The 24,191-nt window shown below is 35.4% G+C and overlaps 1 protein-coding gene across 1 annotated transcript in view; it reads right to left on the bottom strand.

Moving 5' to 3' along the window:
- Nucleotides 1–23,474, bottom strand: part of LOC128999529 (ubiquitin-like-conjugating enzyme ATG3) — a 28,229-nt gene extending 4,755 nt beyond the window's left edge. The window contains exons 1-5 of the mRNA XM_054426097.1: nucleotides 23,228–23,474; nucleotides 21,054–21,242; nucleotides 16,615–16,752; nucleotides 15,177–15,293; nucleotides 948–1,091 (exon numbers count right to left, since the gene is read on the bottom strand). Coding sequence (XP_054282072.1) covers nucleotides 948–1,091; nucleotides 15,177–15,293; nucleotides 16,615–16,752; nucleotides 21,054–21,242; nucleotides 23,228–23,299 — 660 coding nt within the window. The 5' untranslated portion in view covers nucleotides 23,300–23,474. The remainder of the gene's footprint in view (nucleotides 1–947; nucleotides 1,092–15,176; nucleotides 15,294–16,614; nucleotides 16,753–21,053; nucleotides 21,243–23,227) is intronic.
- Between the last annotated feature and the right edge of the window lie 717 nt (nucleotides 23,475–24,191).

The following is a 24,191-nucleotide window of genomic DNA, read 5'->3' on the forward strand; positions in this document are numbered from 1 at the left end:
ATGCTCATGGCCACCTTACCTCTACTAAGCTAGTCAAGTGACCTAGAGCCGGCCGGGTCTGAGAGGGCACCTCCAGTCATGGCTGGCAGTGGTGAGAAAGGTTGGGTGCGCAACTTAAATTTTTGATGAAAATAAAAGTCCAAAAGTAAAAAAAAAAATTAAATGGAAGGCAGATAAAATTTTGCAAAACACACACTTTTAGCTTTCAAGTTTTTCAATGAAACATCCAACAGCAATTTCGTGTTCTGAATTAACAACTAGCACCGTCTATGACACCACAATACAAAGATGTGCTCACTCGACTTGAAAAGAAACGGCTGTCAGTCATCAGTGACAGTTTAATGGCCGCCACTACTGGTACTGGCCCTGTCTCAAGGGGGCTTAACAACAAAACTTTCATACAGAGTAGAAAAAGCCCCGGGACAGTAAAATATTTCAAAAAGTAATAAAGGTAGAGCTTTTAAACTTGAAACACAGCTAATGGACATTAACACATTATTCAGTGATGCGCCACCTCCTCAGGGGGACAGTCACTCGGAGTCAGAAGAAAATCTTAAATGTAAGCATAGATTATGCACTCCAAATTAAAGAAAGCCCAGCTTTTCACCTTGTCAACATCCAGTGTAACACCATAAGATCTACTCCAATGGCAATAAATAATAGAATTATACAGAGATTTGTGATAGTTTACTTTTGTCTACTGGCAAGACCCAAGCATGTCACAACCATGATTCTAGTTAAAACAATCAAAGTGGGTTGAGAAGAAATCTTTCTCTTAGAATTACAACAGACGGTACTTTATTACTGTGAATTGCTTCTTCACAGTGGCTATAAGACATTTCAGTACAGTAGAAGCATTGACTATCCTTTGTCCTACCTTTGTGAGGTTTTACAAAGCTGCGCTCTACTACTTCAGACACAAAAAGAAAATTATTTTCTAAACATACCTCGTCGTAGCCGAAGAGCCACAACCGAGGCGTCTGGTAGTACTTGTCATAGGTTATGTGAAGGTCGTACGTTCTAGTTCTCACTATTTCTCCGTCTTCGCAATCTCTGTTTTTCAGTTTTTCCTTGCGAACATCGTATGTTGCCTGTAAATCAAAATTCATTTAGCAACTGGCAATGATGAATATTTTAACATGAAAGTTTATGATTCTATATCTTTAAATTGTAATTGTCATCAAAGTATTAATAGATGAGTGAACGAAGTGAACGAATCTATGTATCGTGTATAGCGGAGTCAGAGAAAAGTTGTCTGCTTGTCTGTGAGTGTGTTCGCATCAAAAACTCAAGAACCGTTGCACTTATAGCGTTCAAATTTTGCACAAATAATTATGACACCAGTGGGAAGACCTCATTAAAATTCTAGACGATTCCGTTCAGTAGTAATTATAAAAACATTAAAAACATTTTTAAATTTGTCCCATAAGAATAACATTAGGAGCTACCTTCTTCTTCTTTTTATTTGTTTACGTTTTGCGACCAACAATTTTGTTGTCTACTTAAGACAGAGAGAACTACTTTTACTCTAAGCTATTTCATTCATGGAGTAAACAGTTTGGCGTCTATGAATATATATCATTATAATTTCACAGGTTTCAGAATAATGTTGTTTAAGTTAATTAAATTTCACAACTTTCTGAATAATAAATTGAACTTTACAATATTAATCGGCAGTTATATACCGTTTATGTTCAGTATTAAAATTCACCTTTAAACTAAAAATATATATGTATATATTTAGAATAAAGCAGCTTTTTACATTATTCAATTTAATGTTGGCATTGAATATTAAATATTCAAAGATGTTAGTAATACTAAAATGCTATGCGAAGGGGAAACATATATTGGATTTTTAATCATTTTTAGATGATATAATTACGATATTGTTGTTTTAAATCATCATTGTATATTGTACTACTAGTAATATATAATTTCAACAATGATCTTACTGAAGTAAAAATTACACTCAATGATTTACTAGATGTTACACCATTAATAGTTAGGCCTAAGTAGTAAATCTATAATGCAAGTGTTTGGTTTTAGACATATAGAAAACTGTTACAATACATTAAATTACCCTACTGTAAAACTTCACCTATAATCAATGACAAAATGTGTATTTATTCTGTGGAAAGAACACATGACAAGCTTAATCCATCATGAAGTAATAAACTCTAAACAAAACAGTACAACCCCTATTACTGTAAAAATTGTAGTTCAAAAATATTTTAATTTATGAGATTTTCCACATTAAAAACAAACAATACCCCCGTCGCAGCAAACCTGCATCCTAAGCGAATTTCCATTTACCCGGCTTGATTTCTACTAAAATATTCCCTATAAATTTTCAGATTTATTTCCTATTTAAATAACATTAATTTTAGTGAGTAGTTAGGTTTGCTGCTACGGGGAAGATGTTGAGATGTGTTTTTTCAATTGAAATATTGATAGCTTAGTATGAAATAAACCAAATTGCCAAATTTGATTAAAATATATCCATAAACAAGCAAACTAGAACAGTTTATTTATTCTCCATAAGAATAACATGGGAATTTTAAATTTACAATTTTTTAAATTTTCTCCGTAGTCAATGAACATTCAAAAACACTTCAATATACTAAATTATTTGTTTTTTTAAGCTCTTCAAAATGGTCTAGAGAGAAATTTAGAAATTTTAAGTTTTTAGGGTAAAAAATGAGAAAAACCCATTTTTACCCCATAAAACCCCCCATAAACCCCTGATCCCATGGTCCGATTATGCTGGTTCGCGAACTCGTTCAAATAAATGTAGGTTTACACGTTTGTACCAAATTTCATCAAAATCGGATCAATTTTGCTCGAGTTATCGCGCTAACGGACACATATATAAATATATATATATATATATACACGGCCGCGCCCGGGAAGCCAGTCACATAAAATATACACTGGAAGTCAGTCAGTTGCACCCCCCAATATATTTCAAGACTATGATATATATATAATATATATTGTTAAATATCTTAAGCCTAGACATATCTGAACGTATATATCTCTTTTTTTCTTAAAAATACTAAAATATAATTACGTAAAAAATGCTATGCTAATGCAGTCACCACCGCATTTGCATGGGAAAGCCAGTCACGTAAAATTTGTGCTGCTAAGTCAGTCACTATATATTTTACCGCATACCACTGGAATCCAGTCACTGAAAATCCACCGGGTATCCCGTCACTTCAGTCACTTTCACCCCTGCCCTTCTACTTTGTGATATTTATTTGTTCTACAAGCTTGAAAATTCGCACCTCAAACAAACGGATTATGCTTCAGGCATTGAGCACTCTCATAACCCATCTTTCGCACTTCATTTTTATTAGCTGTCTTCCAGATTACTTAACAATTACTATTCTACACATTAAATACCTAAATGTCAATGTAATCTTTGGTCGTCTTAATAGTCGTCCTGGCAACTGTGGATACAAATATGTACCGAACTAATTCGCAAGCGCAAGGTGGGAAGTTATTGCTTTATAGTCACACAATTAGGCCTATTGTTGAGTCCTTGGAGGCAAGCGGCCATCTTGGATGATTTCAAATAGCTGCAAAATTTATCGTCCAAAAATATATTTCAAACACCAAAGTGTTTATAATTTAAATAGCTAGTATACTGTGGGATTAGAAATGTTCTTTGTAGTTTTGAATTATTCTCCAAGGGAGTCCATAAAACAAGTTAACCGTCACGGTCAACTTGGAAAAAGGCCAACCAATACGAAAACAATATCCTGTGTTGCGCGGGTCGTAGCACACAAATAGTTTTCCCGCCTCAAACAATCAAAGGCGCGTGGAACAAGGCAAAATTCTTGTCTCTCTTGCGGCGAGAGGTCGTGGCGGGCCTAACGGGTTCCATTGATGGGCTACCCGGCTACGGTACCGACCGACCTGGGGTAGCGACTAGCGAGCCAGTGGATGGTTAAAGGTTCTGCCGGTTATTTCCATCTTATTGCTGGTTCTCGAGCTTTTTGAGCTCGTTGTACAGTGAAATCTTACTTCCCTATTTTATATAGCCACAATCAAAGCGATTTTTACAAGAAAGAATGAAGATATAGACTCAGTGATGTGTGGTTACTTAACTAAATCATGTTCCTTGATTGTTTACCCTTTTGTAAGAGCGAATAATCAATCAACTTATATTTCTTTATTTTTCGATTTATTATCTATATCAATTCAAGAGGTAGCCCTGTACCTGGTTAACAAATATACCGTTTACATTTAACGTGTTTTCTTTGAGTTACGCCCCATGGGATTCCAAAGTTTCACAATGTTTACATTTTTGAAGAATGTAGATAACAGAATGTTTAACGAAGTCAGCTGTAAATGCTGTCAATGCAGTGCTTTGATTTTGCGGTCCAAAAGGTAGAAACGATTCGATTTGTGAAACTTTTAAATTTTGCTACGGGCCTGTTAATTGGAGATTGTGACTTTCTTAATTTAAGGAAGTAAACGTATTAACATGACGTGTTTGGAGTGGGATTTGAAATATGTGACGTGTATCAAACTTTTTCTCTTCAAAATCCTCTCCGATGTAAAACACAGGTACGGCAGCTAGGTTTATTAGAATTCAAAAGTTTTTTAATTGTCCTCCAATGTTTCGAAATTATTTTTCGATCAAGTTGTTTAATGAATAAATAATTGTTTTGCCAAATTATGTTTCGAAACCAGGAACTAAAAATAGATCAGGAAATAGATATTTTAGTTCACAAAACAAAGCCAATCAAATAGGCCTACGTACTTTTTAAATAAAAACACTGGTCGGATGGTTTTTTAATTTGCTGTTTATTTACTTCAATAAATTTCTAATAAAAATCACCACAGGTACTAATCTATATAAATAAAATTAGAGTTTTGTCTGTACATTGCTCAGAATCATCAATTTTTAGATTATTTTTACGTTTCAAACATTCAAGAATCCGAAAAAGTTTTATCTCAATTCCGTTATTATCTCAATCATCAATTATTATCTCAATTCCGTTGTTGTCTATCTTCCGTCTGTCACGGTCCAAAGGCCATTTTACGCGGCCTTCTCCTGAAAAACGAGAGTACCTATCAAGATCCTCGAATCATTTTAATGTATTCACTGGATTGGCGAAAGTGTCTTTAGCTATTAAAATATGGCCTCACTACTTTGTAAAAAAACTTACGGACGTTTAAAACCCAATTATGTGCGATTTTTGTCAAGTTTTCTCACAATGTTTATTACATAATCATCATATGAAATAGCGAACAGCTATTCGGATCAAGATTATTTTTTTCTAGCTGTCACTGATATGTTTACATTGAATATTGTTTACAAATACCGCAATCATTTCAGATCAAGTTTCAAAAGCAAATCCAAACCAAGTTGGATTAAAACCGTTTTTCCTTACATAACGGATTTAATTAATCGCAAGTGCAATAATGTGTAGGGTAACCGTAAATGAAAATAGAGCTTCTTTGTGTATACAATTTCTATTGAGTTTTGGGTTGATAACCGGGGAAAAGACATTGACTCAGTGTTCTATATGCCTGAGAAACTTACATTTTTTACATAAGCGTTACCAATAGCTTACATATAAGGTTTCAACTCGTTGACGGCACCTCAATGGTGGTTGTGTAAAGTGTTTAGAGACAACTGCAGTGGGTGATTGTAACAGAGGTTTACGGATTATGCTCAAATCGTATTTCTAATGTGTCTTCTCAACGCTATGTGCTGCTCGCTGGACCATACGTCCAACAGACCAATTATCCATCTCTTGGGTTCGTAGGCTTAAACAATTATTCGTAAGTTGGTAGCGCATATTACTCAGTGTTCCGTACGGACAGGACAAGAGCACCTTTGATAGTGAAATTTCCAACCTGAATGTTTAATGGCGAGGTTGAGGTATAGTATTTTAACTATATATCGTTTGGTTAGTTAGGTAAGGTTAACCTAACCTAATTAACCAAACGATATATCGAATTAAACAATCGAATAATCAATATTACTCATTTAGTTGTTTGTGCCAACAGATGTGGAAGTGTTCCCCCCTCATAGATCTATTACGCATTTTTTTTACTTGAAACTGTCAGATACTGTATTTGTTTGTATATAATAGTTTGGCCAGCATATCTGAAAATATGCAAACCAATAGTTTTTCTTTATTTAGGAAGGTTTCAACTGACCACTAGCGGATCCCCGTGCGTAGAACGGGCACACAGGTAGTAATTAATATTTAATTAATACATCTTATCTTACTAATATTATAAATGTGAAAGTTTGTGTGTTTGTTTGTTTGTTTGAAGTTCAATCACGCTTTAACTACTGGCACAGAAAATATACTGTTTTTGATTTATAAATAACTAGCTGACCCGGCGAACTTCGTATCGCCTAAGTTATAGGTTTCCCCTAAGACAGACCGATGGAAAGAAAGTACCGTTACGTTTAATTTTCAAGATGATCTCGTTCGCATCGCTCCAATCATGTCCTGGTTAAAGTTCGTTCGCTACGCTCACTCACCATTTGGTTGCTAATTAGCTGTTGAAGTTCGTTCGCTACGCTCACTCACCTTTTGGTTGCAAGTTAGCTGTTATCATAAATTAAAAAAAATATAGTGCTGCACCCTGTTGGTAAACCTATTAACTTTTTAATGCTATTGAACATCACAGAATCAGATAGTTTAGTTGAACCAGCTGTTAAGATTCTTTAATTCCATTTAAATATGAGTACTCATAAGGTTAACATGGGAAACTCCAGAGCCACTGGGGCGGAGCCCTTTTGACGGATCTGCACCAAACTTCACACAAACCATCCTTGAATAATGTTTAATAATGCCTGAAGGTTTCATTACAATCTGTCGAGCGGTTTCGGAGTCCATAAAGGACAAACATACAAATATACAAACATACAAATATACAAACATACAAACATACATTGGATTTTATATATATAGATTTGTCATATTGTGCGAATCTTTGGTGATTTGATTTTTTCAGCTGTTTAGGTGCAATGGTATAACATTATTATGGATATGGTAGATGTTTTATACTATATTATACCGTAAATATAAAGAAAAACCAAATGTTCTCAATACGTGTCCTCCAGCGTTGATTTTTTTTACGGTTTGAGGCCGTTTGCTGGTTACAATATTTAATTGTTTTGTCCAATGTCCGAAATGTAAAACATGACATTGCTATCCCACACGTCAACTTTTCGTGTCCTTTTTTGGACAAATACTAGATAGAGGGTTAACTATATAAAATTAAGTGTGATTTGAAATTTAAACAAAACTAGCGGACTCGTGCTGCTACGCAGTTTTAAAATAACTTAGCATATCCTAGAAATAGTCAAATGTATGATACAACAGGACTGACGATAACGTTTTGACGTAGAAACCTAGGTCTCCACTAAAAGATATGCCTTCGATTTATGTCAAATTTAAGATTTTTTATAGAGTAATACAGTATCTTGGACTTAACTGTTTCAAAAGATTAATAGTTAAAATTAAAGCCAAAGATTAATAGCTCAAATTAATATAATTCACGGATTATTTTAAATCTAAAACATAAATAATAGTGGAACTATTGATTTTAACCATAGAAAACCCTTATGAAATATAAGTTTTATTTTAATTATTCATCTTGTGTTTGCTTGAAACTCGTCCGATTTCAATAACTAATAGCTAAAATTAAAGCCGGTATTTCACTGAAGATTCTTAGACCAAAATATATAGGATTAGATAAAATTGTAACTGGTGAAATGCATCTTAAATCGAAGTCGAAATTAAAAAAAAAAAATCAAATATATATTTTTGGTGGAGTAATACATTAGATAAATATTGCCGATACTTTATGTGAAATCTGTGAGAGCATTCCTTAAACATAAGACCTCAATCATGAAAATCGGTAGAGCCAAACGAACTCGGAAAATAAAAACCAATTTTTTAAAATACATATATATATAAGACTAGAGGACCTATGCTGCCCCGCTGTATTGAAATAAATACCATTATTAAATAAATAAATATCAATATGCCGATGCTTGATGTGAAATCTCTGCGTGCATACCTTCAATTTGAGGCTTCAATCATGAAAATCGGTCGGGTGGAAGAGCCAAACGAACTCGTAAAAGAAAAACCAAAACTCCCATAGGCACATGGGAGTAAATTTAGTTTACGAATAAACTGATTGATACAATTCGCTAAAACATCCTGTAGGCCAAACATATCTTGAAAAATCCTATTTTTGATTATCTACCAACTATAGCAGGCAAGATAAGTTTTAAAATGTGATACTTTTTTAATATTAATCACTACCCTACTAACAGTGAAATACCACCGCCGAAGCAAACCTGCAGAATTTGATGGTTCGTTATTTTATTTCCAAAGTAGCGAGGCCATATTTTAATAGCCAAACTCACTATAACCAATCCAGTGAATGCAGGAAAAAGATTTGAATCATAATCGGTAATATAGTTTTCTCGGAGTAGGCAGCGTAAATTTACATTTTGTCGGTACAGACAGAATGACAGAAAGACAGACAGACAGAAATTGAGATGAGACTCGTTTGAGCCTTCATAGCCTAGAAACGTAAATATAACCAAAAACTGCATGATTCTACGCAATGGACAGACAAAACTGTAATTTTATTTCTATAGAAGAATACTACATTTGCACAGTTTCAAGCACTCGACAGAGTTGCTCGACAAGCTGGTCTGAATCTGACACCATTGAATCACTGCAAGGGATGCGCGCAGAGGTAGAGGAACATTCAGATGACTTCTGAGAATTTCAACTTTCTCGTTTTGCAATGTGCCGTTATAGCCTTACTTGGAAGAGGGGGATTTTTGGACCACGAATGAGTTAGTTATGTTTAGTTTTAAATAAATCCGACCTGAATATAAAATAGCAAATGCAAGTCCGCAGTAACAAAAACGTTTATTTTTACGGAATAACTAAGTTCTGGGTCAAAAATAAGTTCTAGACCAGTGGTATAGCCCGTTTATATTCTATTTTCGCCATAATATGAGTACAAACTTTTGAAAATTTAACATGGGCCTTATGAGAAAACATTCCGCCATTATTGTCGTTTGTTTACATTTTAATACATAACTCGGCGTTCTGTACACGGGCACCTCAGCTTGCGCATGCGCAGAAAGCTCTTGAAGCACTTTCCGAGGTAACTGTTGTACTTCTGATGTGTATTAGCTTCTGACATACAATTTTGTCAACTAGAGACAGAGAGAAAGAGGACGACTCGACTTTGCTCCACTTCATTAAATAGTTTGATGTATAAGAATTTGTATTACATTATAAAACTTTCCAGAGTAATGAGTTTCTAATCCATTAAAAGACTATTCTTACATTATCCTCAGCTGTATTACTGTTTATTTAATACTTTTGCCAATATAAACGTGCGATACATTTTATTTTTTTTTTAACGCTTTTTATAATAATTATAATCACTAAATCACTCTTTTCGTCAGTTATCGAGTCGTGTCGTTGTCAATAATGTCGTCTGATTCTGACTGATGTCAGATGTTACACTGAATCGGTCACAGGGATAATAATTAGCTGTAACCTACCAACGCTTTTTATAATAATTATTATCACTAAATTACTCTTTTCGTCAGTTATCGAGTCGTGTCGTTGTCAATAATGTCGTCTGATTCTGACTGATGTCAGATGTTACACTGAATCGGTCACAGGGATAATAATTAGTTGTAACCTACCACTAGCTTACCTAACTAAGTTTGAGTGTTGCTATTTGCAGTGTGGGATGATTGCACTGGACAGTTTAGCTATATATTTCAGAAAAATAAAGTTTAAAATAAATCAAATTCTAGGATCTGTTCATAAGTTGTGGCCGTTTTGAGATGGATGCTTTCAGAGCTCAGTTTAGTCTAGCTTGACTTAGTGGTTCATCAATGTTTAGTTTATAAACACTAATCAATGCCTAATCTAGATTATACGTGCCTTATTCTACTCCGTTTTAAAACTAATATACATAGGCATAAGCTTTAATTTTTGTATTAAATACTGGGTGCATCATTAAGGTAACTCCGTTAGGTTGCTTTTTATAAATAAATAATTTCATAAATCACTGATACCCTATATCATCTAAGTGTGCTCAGTACATAATGACACTCTCTCAAAAAAGTACTAATCCTAACCCAAAAAATATATATAGGTAGCTTTAGGCCTACAGAGGATGAGTGTTTATATTTATATCACTTATATTTATAGGTTTTGGTTATGTTTGCCTTAAGATGGCTATAAGCTTAGGACTAGATATCAAATAAACTCCCAAGTAACTTATAGTGCAGCCTAGCCCTAATTTGTCAGTGTCAATGAAATAGTGCAATATCAAGGACAACCAAACTTGGATATACAACCATGTTTATACCTAAGGTTCCTTTTTGGTACTCACCAACAAGGATCAACCGTAATTGTTTTCAGTCAGAAAGTGTCCTGAGTTTCCAGAAAATTGTAACTTATTACATTTGAAAAATTAAGGGTAAATTAAACGTTTCGGTTCTGGTTTTGGAGCGAGTCCAAGTTCTTGCATTGACTAATACTTCAAAGGAAGGAAGGTGGGAAGATTTTCATACTGCTAATAGCCTTCTTTGAATTCAGCGTGAAAAATAATGGGTAATTTCTATAGTTTGGGCCATTTAGGGGAACCAAACAAATTTTTAGAAACTCTTCTATCTCATCATTTCAGTAAACTTAACTATGATATTATTATTTGAATAGAAGTTAAATATCAAGAAAAAAATACCGCAAATTATTATTTTTGGGATAGAATTACATTGACCAAGGAATACTCTCAAAAGTGTTGTGTAGTGATAAAGTTTCCCGAACAAAGCTCGGTCCCCAGCTACTTGTTGTCAAACAACGCAATAATGTACGTTATTTCATAAAATTTGTACCTGAGAAATTTACAAATGGAAAATGCATTTCTCGTAAGTGTAAGCAAATCTTAAAATGATAGGATTTGTAATGATACGATCTTAAAACGAGCAATTCAGTATTCTTATTCAAAACACCAAACACCCGCCACTGGATCAAAATATGCCCGCACGGCGCAACCCGGTGGGAAGCCCCTCTCGTACAATTTAAATTACGTACATAAGCCAAAAATAAAAAAATATGATTTAGAACATTTTACTTTTTGTATACAGAATCCACTGTTTTTAAACTTACCTGACCAAAAAATAAAAAAGTAGTAGTCTACAAAAAAAGATCCGTGGAAATTTGCCATGTCACGTTTCATAAAACATTTAAAATAATCTACTTTATTTGAATATTTAAAATGAAAAGTACCGGGGGACCGAGCCGTGGCTCAGTATGTTTATTTCGATTGTAAAAGATATATAAAGGAAACTCGTGTTTTCTTTATAACTAATTTCGGCTTTTATTGTTTAAGTTTCGGTGGAATTTTAATTTACTATGATGTAACTTTAAATGGACAATGCAACACATTAATTTATTTTAATCTTACACATTTCTGTTATTGTAAATAAATCATAGAAATTTAAAAAAATAAAAGTAGTATTTTTTTTAAAAAGTTCCTAATGAGGGAATTAATATGCGATCAGGTTAATACAGGTGCTACAGGTTAATACAGTAGCAATCAACTACACAGCATTAAAACAGCACAATGTATGTAAGGGGTGTGATTTATTTCTTGGTACTAAATTAAGTCATTCTTCAAGTATAAGTAAAACTTCAGCATGGGCATACTCTCTAACGTACTATCATATGATGGATTAGCTGAAGGCAGATAAGTCCGATTCAAGCTTATATTGCTTACTATAAAGATTGTTGTAATACAATTAACTTTAACTAGTGGTCGTCCAGTGGTCTAAAACTCGACCAAAAATATGTAATGTACAGGTTTCAAAAGATTTAGGCCTAAAACTTTTTTTTCCTGTGTGAGTAACTAAGGACTTCTGGATAATTTAAATATGATATTTATATGTTTCTTACTCAGGAACAATGCCATTCCGGGACACTATATAAATGGACGTTAACGTGATTATAAATTTGCATTTTACATAGTCAAAATACAATAGGTAGGCCTATTGCGCAACCGTGATATGTTAAGTCATTAACCTTGGTTCACTAAAAAAACTACACTGTATGCTTACTCAAACAAAACAAAACTTGCTTACTGTACAGCAATAAATCACGTAAAGAACAAAACAAAAGAAAATGTAGACTAGAAGACTACTGATACCGTAGTCATCCTAGGCTACTACTACATGATGTTTCAGAACAGAAGTATGGGGATGAAAATATTAAATAACTCATAAAACACCATAAAATCATAGTACTGTACTTATGTCTTTCTGGTAATAATAACAATGATAAAAATGAGATAAAGATAACAATGATGTAAAACACCTCTTATTATTTCTCTTTGTTCTATTCTTTCTTTGGTTTCTCTCCATCCACAAGTTGTCATGGTTACTAATCACCCAACGACCCAACCACAAAATATTGTAGTGTTGTGACAGCAGACAGGAGCAGACGATTGTCAGTATGTCAGTGTCAGTGCAAGATTGTCAGTCTGTAGTTGCGAGCGTATAGCTTGACCTTGACGCTACTGATCGATATTACTCCGTTTTGCTTCCATCTTATTTTTGTCAAATGAATGTAATATTTCAATAATTGGGAATCTACTGCACATAAAAATTACCAAAAATAGTTAAATATATCGTTCATATCGAAATATTAGACTGAAAAACACAGTTCATAAAACATTTTCTTGGGATTTGTGAGGTTATATAATATATAGGCGTCATGATGATGCGACTCCAGTTAAGCGAGGTTCTACTGTATTTGCAAGTTAAAGTTACAAATAGAAAACCCATTATGGTTTGTATTCAATGACCGATTTATTATACAAAATAAATTATAACTTATTTTGATATTAATCAGAAGCATTTATTACAGCTTGCAGCACTTATTGGTATATATAAATATCCCAGTTACTATAACAAAAAAAAAGTAAAACACGAAATTGTGTGGCCATTCAATTTTTATAAACACAGTGTTAAACATTTGACTCTGCAGAATACCGGATGGTAAAGAGTGTTTGGTTTCAAGAAAATAAAATAAAAAATAGTTTAACCAGCTTTACTATTTATTTTGAAAAATAATAGATAGGAAACCATAAGGATAGGTATGGGATTGAACTGAAATAATTGCAGGAAAACTTAAATCGTAAAGTCCACAATCTGTACATCGTTAGAGAGCGAGAGAGAGAGAGAGAGAGAGAGAGAGAGATTTGATAAGGAATCTGAAAAGTAAACAAATAATCGTTCCTGGCGTTTGTTATATTGTACCCCCCTCCCTCGCCCGCTGCCACACATCTAGTAGTGGAAACACACCAGTTCACTCGTGGAAGTGCGTTCATCTCATTATCATCTGCGCAAAGTTCGTCAAAAAGGGTGTAATATAATCCTTTTTCTGTTCTTGATGAAAGAATAGGATGTATAGGCCCTATGCATTCTCCTCTTCCTTCGTCTTCTCTTTTTCATGAGTAGCAGAAGAAGCAAATATTCATCTCGCATTCTGACAGCGTCTCTCCCCAACAGAAGTGTTCCACCAACACTGTTCCACTGTCATCAAGAGACTGGCCTAGTTGGTAATTTTGTGGCTGCTCTACTGGTTGCTACGCTAGGCAGCCAGACAGGCGACTGGCTGCCCGGCTGGTTGCGCAACTTGGCTGCCTCGTCTAATAAGAGCCTAATAGTTTGTTTGTAAAATTAAAATTATTATAAAAATCTTTTATCTTTCAAGTGTAGTTTCATGGTTATTCTTATCAGATAGAATAATATCGTTGTCATATGTAATAGTTACCCCTTCGCGTTACGCAATTGCGTAAAAAACAGTTCCCGTATCATGGACAAGATTCACGTATATTTCTCGAGATAAAGAAAAACCGTATAGTTCCCGGTCCGTGGAAACACTGTAAATATTGTACTAGGATATAAAATATTGTATAAAGGAGAAGTTGACTAAAATTTCAACTGAAGGTAAAAAAAATTAAAATAACTTAAAATATGAAATGATGAACGGGTAGGATCAAGATTCAACCAATTATAATTAATTAATATTTGACGATCCTTATTAGAGGTGCATCATATTTATTTGGAGTATGAACATGTTAAACATTAACACGTAGTTAATCACTATCCCAACACAAATAGTAACAAGGAGTAAACGAAGGTTACAGACCGCTGGGTGTTACCGCTGGGTAGGGTGCCGTACTTGGCTACACTACTCCACGATAGAACACACGATGAGACAGTCTCCGCATTGGTATTGCAGTTACGCTAATCGACACAGGCATCAGCACCGGTTTGCTGTTTTCATACGTATAAAGTGCACGGGAAGCCATACCTGACTGGCTTATGGGAGAGCTGACTGGCTTTCGGGCGGGTGACTGCCACACCGAGTAAATTACCAGCGCACTGACTGCCAAACCGGGTGGGCACAAAAGTATATATATAAATATATATATATATATATGTATGAATTTGAACGGATGGTGTTTTTGGCCTCTGGGGACCTCAAAACGAAAAAGTAAATCGGTCCCGGGTCTAGGTCTTACCATGAGGCCTACGGTAATAGCTTATTCCCTATATGGGAAATTCGCTAAAAATCAGACTAAAAAAAGGCTCGGACGATTATACTTAAAGTTTAGTATGTTATGATCCTTTTGACTCCAAACAAAATGTCACGACCCTAATTTCTGTACAACTATGGTTCAAAAGTAGTTGCAGCTAGCTTGTTGACAAGCTAATGGGAGTAAGTATGTGTCAGATTGCAGATACCGTTTATTCATTTATGGCTAATTAACTAAGCCTAATTACAATTATAACTAGCAGTATAAATATTAAGTTTAAATTATTACATTGTGGTTTGGACGTTTTTACTACTGGTAGGAAATGCAGAATAGTATGACCAGGGAGAAAAGACTAGGGGAGTGATAAAAGAAGGGATGATTCAAAAGTGCGAAAAGAGATATGGGTAGAGTGTATGGAAGTAAAAAAAATACTAAATGTATACAGGACACTTGTAAACAACTTTTGGGCAACTCCAGTAAAGTTAAAGCAACAGACATTCATTGACTTTCATACCCTTCTGAGTAGGTAAGTTAAAGAAACTCACTTCGTCTTGCATTTCCAACATGCCACTTTCCTCAAATTTTTCCATATCTATTGCTTCTTCGTCGTCATCATCTTCATCGTCGTTCTCCACTGCATTGGGCCTCTTGAGTGGTGAATCCTACACAACAATAACATAGATAAGTTTGCATTGATTTTGTCTCGTTACTCATATACTCTAAGGGTGGATGACGATTGTTGTGGCGACTACGTCGCCTTCTTCATATCCATGTCAAGAACATCAAATTTTACTATTATTGAGGTCGTAAAAAGATTAAATAACACACACAAACATGTACACATAATAATTGGTTATTCAACTACTACGTGGCTACAGACAGATACACACTGCATGGTTGACATGTCCGGAGTGCAGTTTGGTTGGAAGGAGTGTTGACCTTTGCATGTTATTACAGTTGTAGATTGAACATAGTGTAGAAATAATCCATTTGATTTCAAACTAATTTGGTTGTTTGGAACGTCTCTTGGGGCTTTCTTTGAGGCTTTGTAGATTTCATATTCCTTCACGACATCCATATAGCGGCCTTTGTTACAGTAATGCTGAGGTTTCATGTTGGTGTTGATATCGGAAAAATTACGATTGGTATTAATAAGATGTGCTGTGAAATATGATTTTGTATTGTTATGGTTCTTGCTGCAGGGTTCCCGTATAGACAAAGTATACAAGTCACAAGACAAAATTAAGTTTAATTAACCTCTTATTCATATGTGGTGACTTGAAACTACACCAAAATGAAAAGAAAACAACAATAACAAACTGCATTGAGATAGATCAAATATTAACCTTAAAACCTTAAAAGTTAAACACAGAGGCACCAGTTTATTTAGGAGTGGATAACCTATTATTTTTAATACTTTACTTACTGGGAGAGCGAGCTGGTCTAGTGGTTAGAGCACGGGACTTCGGATCCTGGGGTCCCGGGTTCAAACCCCGCCAAATCACCAATGGATTTTATCTAAGTGATATTGCCGTAACCCCTAGGTCTAGCCTGAAGTAATGTTAAAAACAATTCAGGGCTCGTGCCCAGCGTCTTAGAAAAAAAAAAAAAATACTTTACTTAAATAAATTTATTTGAAAAGGGTTACCTACCTAAAAAATATATATTTCAAAAGAAATAAAAATTTAAGATATAAGAATGTTCAAAAATCTCTGCACAGGCTTAACATGGCCATGGGTAAAACAGTTTAGGCCTACAGCATAAGAGTAGAAGCATTGTCGCCCCCAAATATTTTGTCAGGTAGGAATACTTTAATTTTCATCAGTTTACAATATAATTTTTAATTTGGATTACTGAGGAGTTTTTGACAGTAAAATATTTGTTTAAGGATTACCTACTTCAAAAATAAAAAAGCATTTTAACTACCAAGTAGATAACCTATTTGCTTATGCAGTTTAAGTTAATACAGAGGCTATTACTTACGGTGACATCTTCAATGGTCATCTCGGAGACTTTGTCGTCGAGACCGGACGATGTAGGGTCCATGCCGTGAGTATCCACCCAACCTCCATCCGCATCCTCTGTCTCAATGAGACGTTCCTGTTCATCACAGTACTCCATCTGTTAACCAGCAGTTAGGTTAGGTTCAATCGTTGAAGTATGCTTAGGCTACACAATACAGGAAAAGGAATGGACAGAAATTTTTCCAATGCCCTTTATGTTATCAAATAGAAAATGCTACACAATACAAAAGGACACAACATGTGGCAAAACAACACACCACGCCACAACAATTGTAGAATCTGGTGAATCCTCAAAAGAGCATTCTATTGAAATTTGTATCGTGTCTCTTCCTCTAGCACTAGGCTAAACAAGGTAGGATAGGACACGGAAAAGAACTTTCTGGTTAGATGCAATGCATGCTCAGTCGGAAATTGTTACTGGCTGTTTCCTTTCCCATGTCCCATCTCTTGTAGAACAAGCGCCACAATTAGTTAGTATTGTTCCCTTTCATTCCCTGTCTAGTGTAGCCAAACCTTTACAAGTGGGCGTTCCATAAACACAGATCAGCTGTGTAGCTATTTTTTATTGAAAAAAATTGTTGAATCAAGGCAACACTAAATAAACAGCCGTAACGCTCCTCAGGCATGATGTCACCATAGGTGAAGTTATATTTTTGTTTTCCAAGTAAAGATTAAAACAAGCAGCTGATCACAAATGGCAAACATTACGTAATTGCCGTCGCCTATGATGGTGTCATGCCAGAGGAGCATTACGGCCTGTTTATTTAGCGTTGCCTTAGTTGAATGAACCACTGGCAGAGAGGGCCACTCTCAAAAATCCTATTGTTGTTTAGTATAGTTTAGTATTTCTATTGTTGTTTAGTATTTATTTTATTTGTTAGTTGTTGTGATATAAAATATACTATAGTTGACAATAAGTTAGGGCCCTTTCACACAAGGCCACTGGTGTCTGCCACTACAGTAGTTGCTGCCACCGGTTACCGGCTGGGAAACTACAATTTATGGTACAGGAAACTGACAAGCCACTCCATTATTAGCATTGGAACAACTAGTTGAGAAAATGCTTATGAGCAATGTACATCCCCTTCTTCTCGCGTTATTAATCAAGAAAAGAAGGCGAAGACGGCAGCTTGCCATGTTCATAACATTCCTCCAGGAAGGACATTTGCCTTTATTACACATTATTACACATTGCCCAGGGACGAGTTACGCCACTGCGGTTGCCCCCTAGGAGTTGTGCCAGGAGACACTGTTTGGCCACTGTGTCCTGGCGGGCAACTGCAGTGGCCGCATCAGAAGACCCCTATTTAAAACAATGTTAAGCTGTGGCCGGTAATCAGTGGCCTCGTGTGAAAGGGCCCTTAAGCTTGGTCAAAAAGTTGGCAAAAAGTTGGTCAGCATGTTGGACGAAAAAAAGAATTCACATCAGCGTACTATGCTGGATTTATTCAACTAGGTACAAGGCTGATAAAGACAAGCTTAACAAATTTTCTTGTGTGTTTAATAAAAATAATATATAATTAAAACACTCCACTTCATAGTAAAGGCAAAATGTCTGACAGTCATCTACAACTGACAACGCGGTTGACACTGAAAACCGCCACCATAGATTCTAATGACACCGGCCGCAAAAACCTACGCATTAAGACTTAACAATATTGTTTCCATCTGCAAAGATTATTTTGATTTTGATACATACCAGAAATGAATAATATAGGCTAATAAATAAGATAAGGGTAATGATATTAGAATACAAAATCTTAAAGTAATGAATAGCCTACCGGTACATCTGCCCTTGTTTTTTAAGGTTTGACTAAATTACACCATAGACAAATAGAATAAATATACTGTCAGCTGTGCTGCGTTTAGCATAAGTTCTGGCGCGAACCGCTAGGATTGTCATGTTATTACGGCGTACACCGCTGCAGCGTCTGCTGATAGCATACGGTGAGGAGCCGACGACGGCAGCGAATCGATAAACAAACGACACATCGCGGAACCTTCCTTTGACAGTCTATATTTTATTCTATTTGTCTATGATTACACATAGAAGAAACACTGATTACACCATTGGTCGATTACAAATCAGTCCCAAATTATCGAAGAAATTATACAAAGGGAATCCTCTGAGATTATATAACTTTCAAAGGGGATACTCTGAGATTATATAACTTTCTCTAAACGTATGTCTAAGGAACTCATGTAAACTTATGAAGAAGAAACCAGAGATTTTAATCTACACACCGGTAAATAGTTATTAGTGTAGAATGAGTAGTGCAGGTTTGTTACTTACAAACATTCTGCAAATTATGAATATAAAATAATTTGTTGCTTGCAAGAAGAAGAGGTGGAAGTAAGTCAATGTAACTACGCCCCCTCGTTTTGCAAAGCGACAAATTAATTAAAATCCTAACGAGTGGCATCTAGATGTAGCTTTCATGCTCGTAGCAGTAGTCAAACCTAAGGATATAACTGTGTTATAATAAGGTAATAAATTAAAATTAATTTGAAATTTTGCTATACAGGGTGATTGATATAAGTGTGCCAGCCGTTTTATTTGAAAACTATAAGAGATATCAAAAAAAGGTAATTGGTAATTGGATTTTTTATTTTAAAAATTATAGTCAAGTCAAAAAAATTATTTTAGCCATTTTTCCAATATGGTCGCCAACTTTGATTTTTCTTATGGAACACCCTGTATTTCATGATGTATTCTGGTAGAAAATGTAATTTTAAGACTATTTTATTCTTGTAATTTTTTTCATAAACCTAACCGTTTCAAAGATAATAATGGTTAAAGTTTCGAAATTTTGAATGGTTTTCGAACAAAACAGCTGGCATGCTTGCTTAGGCCTTTATCGAAACTCTTTCTCATGCAGAAATTTCAAAACTTTAACCATCTCATTAATACCTTGAGAGTCATCCTTGAACAGACTACTGAGTATCAAGCAACATTATATTTGACATTCATCGATTTTGAAAAAGCGTTTGACTCCGTGAACCATCAAGTCCTGTGGCAGGTTGTTGAAAACTTTGGAATCCCACCCAAACTTGTGAATATTATGAAGAACATTTACCAGGGGTACTCTTGTAGTGTACTGCACCGTGGGAAAGTGTCTGAATCAATTCAGATGACCTCTGGTGTAAGACAGGGATGCATCTTGTCGCCAATATTATTTCTGGTGGTACTTGACCGTGTCCTGAGGAGGGTGACTACAGCTAGGAGAAGAGGCATTCAGTGGGGACTTGTCGAACATCTGGAAGACTTGGATTTTGCAGACGACATATGTTTGCTCTCTCATCGTTTAAATGACATGAGGAGTAAATTGAAAGATCTCAAAGATGTGGCAGAAAGAGCTGGTCTGCAAATAAATGCAAGTAAAACTAAAGAGATGAGGGTGAATGGCCAATTGGAGGATAGATTGGAGGTAGGTGGCTCGAGGGTAGATCAAGTAGAGTCTTTTGTCTACTTAGGAAGTGTTGTAGCAGCAGATGGAGGAGGAGCTGGAGATGATGTTAAACTAAGAATAAGGAAAGCAAACGCAGCTTTCGTCCAACTAAAACCTGTTTGGAAAAGTAGAAACATCTCACTCCACACCAAAATTAGAATATTTAACACTAATGTTAAAGCGGTCCTGCTTTATGCTTGTGAAACATGGAAAGTAGACAACAAAATTACCTCTCAACTGCAAGTGTTTATAAATAGATGCTTGAGAAAGATAAACCGGATATGGTGGCCTGACAGAATATCAAACGAAGAACTTTGGAGACGAAGTGGCCAAATGCCAATCCATATAGAAATTAGAAGAAGAAAATGGAACTGGATTGGGCATACCTTAAGGAAACCAGATGGCGCAATAGAGAAGAAGGCCCTAACATGGAACCCTCAAGGAGCAAGGCGTAGAGGTCGGCCAAGAAACACTTGGAGGAGAACAGTTGAAAAGGAGGCAGCTACAGAGGGAAAGACCTGGGGGGAGCTCAGAAGACTGGCGGGAGAAAGACAGGCCTGGAGACGTCTCGTGGAGGCCCTATGTTCCGATCGGAACGACAGGAATTAAGTCAAGTAAGTAAGTCATCTTTAAAACGGTTAGGTTTATGAAAAAAATTACAAGAATAATATCGTCTTAAAATTACTTTTTCTACCAGAATACATCATAAAATACAGGGTGTTCTATAAGACAAATCAAAGTTGGCGGCCATATTGGAAAAATGGCGGCTAAAATAAATTTTTTGACTTGACTACAATTTTTTAAATAAAAAATCCAAGGCACTTACCATTTAACTTTTTTTGATATCTCTTATAGTTTTCGAATAAAACGGCTGGCACACTTATATCAATCACCCTGTATAGGATGCAGCTATTATTAATACTAGACCTACAATAAATGTTTTACAAACCTGTTTGCATCGTCGGGTGCACGGCACATTCCTAGTGATTAGGAATTGTTTGTTCTTGGGCAGATATGGCTTTGTCTTAGCCTCGTCTCCGCTCGCCCACTGCCACGTGGGACAGTGATGTACCAAGTGATCTCCTGCCGCTACAAACTCCTCGGGCGTGATCACTCCTGTCTCTCGGAACTTTGATTCCTGCAGAATACAAGATGTTTACAATTAGAGCCATTTTATGGACATGGAAGGCGTTAGTAACCAAAAACATTCAAACCAGAAGGTGCAGTATGGTATTGTAAAAAACTGAATGAAAGCTATACTTATAACCTAGGCTGTAAAATATTCCGACCTAAGGCTTTTGCCTACAATAATTTTGTAAGTATAAACATAACATGAAACGTCAGAATCAATTAGGAGCTCAGCTTATAGCTAAAATAAAACCATAGACAAATTTCCAATATTGCAGAATAATGGTGTTGAAATGAACACCAATCCTTGCCTTGAATAAACTGTTTCTTATTTATACAGGTTCACTTTTTAACTGTGTATATTTTCATGAACTTTAATTATGTATTGTGTATTATGATGTGTCGGCACAACTTTCTCATAGTTAACAGAAACCTTTCATAGATAAAACTGATTTTCGGTTCTTGATACCAGTACCATTGTTACCTAACTAAGAAGTAGGCCTACTGTGATTTACTCATTCTTTGAAAAATACTGTTAAGCTGTGTCTACATAAAGCCAGTTGGCAGGCAAAGTTACATGCCTCCAAGGTAACTTGAAACACTAGAGGCAGGTAATCCTAATGGCTTCCTATCAGCAGTCTTCTCTAAAGCCGCATTCATACGAGGCCAGTAGAGCAGGCAGGTTACTTGGCTTTAATGTATTTACAGAAAGTAAATAAAAGATACGTCTTATAACACTTAAAACAAATGTTTACGCTTTTGTCCTTAGATAAAATCCATTGGTGATTTGGCAGGATTTGAACCTGGGACCCCAGGAACCAAAGTCCCGCGCTCTAACCACTAGACCAACTTGCTTCCTGCAGTTTGAATATTAAATTGCTAAAAGTTTACAGCGAACGTCACTGAAATAAGACTTTTACGTCTGTGCTGCTCATTTCTATTTTTAAAGCTATTAAGTTAACCTCATTTGTTTAGTGGTCAACTGGTCGATCAAAACCATCATTGACAAAAAAAATTAAGATAGCTCTGGGGGAAGAATTTTTATTTGTATCACCCTATGCACTTCACCAGCTTGTGTGGCGTCTTCAGAGGTTTTCTTAAGTTATTTTCTTATCACTAAAACACTTTAGTCCATACGGTTAAGACTAGGCAATGTATTCGAGGACTAAACTTTAACTTATACATGGTGGGCCTAAAGCGATATTCTCAGGCAAATGCTACAGACACACAACTCACCTACGGTAGGACCTAAGTTAGTATAACCTACTTCAAAAGAGAATTGGGGTACACTTCCATATCTGTTGGCACAAACAACCGCATGAAAGTATTGATCGATATATCGTCTGGTTAACTTAGTTGGGTAAGGTAAACCTAACCAAACGATACATCAAATTAAACAATCGAATAATCAATATTATTCATTCGGCTGTTTGTGGAACAGATATGGAAGTGTAGGCTACCTGAGAATTGTTCCAAGGTGATTTAAGTTATTCATATGCCTACTAAAAGAACAGGGAGAGAATCACAAGACCATGGGTGCAAAACTAGGCCTAGTTGGCAACATTCTTAGTGTCTAAGATACCAGTCTGTTTCCTCATCACTGCTCTTGTATAAATATGTATGTCGTTATTTACAACTCTGGTGGCTAAACTGCAGACCTCATTAGATTCATAAGTTGCACCTAGGGCATAGCCTAGAGGCATCTTATGAGGCATATCATAGGCCTACAGATAACCTAATTCCAAAAAGACCAGCGTACGCTGTAGGTCAGCCTAGCATACATACAATAAGTAAGAAAACATAGGGATAGGGCCTAGGCTAGGCCCATCTTTTGATATTTATCAATAAGGCAATTTACAAAGAGGCCTATCTTTAACAAAAAGGCAATTTACAAATAAGCCTATCTTTATCAAAAAGGCCTATATTTGATACTTGTTATTCTTATGCAACCATGCTTGGGTATGTTGTCCTAAGACCTAAATTAGGCCTAATCACCTTCAAAACAGGTGTCAAATATTCTGCAACTCCCAGAGCAGTCCCTTTCACAGTGTTGATTACGCTCTGCATGATTTACGCGTTTCTGAAATCAACATAACAATAAATAATACAAACTTATAACTAGCTGTGTTGTTGATCTTCTGCTGGAACTAAAGAAATATAAAGTAGGTACTCTACTGTTTGATAAACGTCAGACTGAGACTAGACAAACGAAAACTTAAAACTGGGAAGAACAAGAAAATCGTCTGTTCCTGTTTCTGGCGTTTCTGACTTCTCGACTTCTGTCTTCTCTTCTCTTCAGTGTTGCCACATAACTTCGGAAGAAATCCATCCTCACAAGCATAAAAATCCCGCTTTTCCCTCTCTAATCCGCGCACAATACGTAAAAAAACACGTGCACAATCCGCGCACTCTGTAAATTAACCTGAGTCTAAATGTAGTGCTAGAAAAAAAGTTTTCCATTAATTTTTTCACCTATAACGAAATGTAACAATCAAATATTTGACAGGATGTTTACCGTGTATGTGTGCTTTCAATATTGATTGAACAGATACAAAAAATATTCAGTGAACAAAAATAATAATGCTAAGTTATTGCATAATACGAAAATTTAAAAATTACGTATTCAATTAAACTAATCTTATTGTTCTGAACAAACGTTACCTATAGCAGTTAAAAGTTTTTAAAATCAATAAAATGCATTATTATATCTCCTAAACTATGGAGTTAAAGGTATCAATAAATTAAAACATGAGTTGTTGGTTTTCTTTTATTTGTGAACTATACGAACAAACGAAATTGGAAAACAATGTACACAAAACCACAAATAAAAATATTACTTTTTTTCAAACTAGCCTTAGCCTGATGGACGATGTTACCTTTGAGAATGAAAGTGCATTATTGTATGTCAATTATTCTTTTCAAAACTAACCTAATACATTAAAAATTGTAATAGTATCGA

Source organism: Macrosteles quadrilineatus, unplaced genomic scaffold, assembly GCF_028750875.1.
Source record: "Macrosteles quadrilineatus isolate MER2022 unplaced genomic scaffold, UCM_ALF_1.0 Scaffold_8__2_contigs__length_117827958, whole genome shotgun sequence".
NCBI lineage: Eukaryota > Metazoa > Arthropoda > Insecta > Hemiptera > Cicadellidae > Macrosteles > Macrosteles quadrilineatus.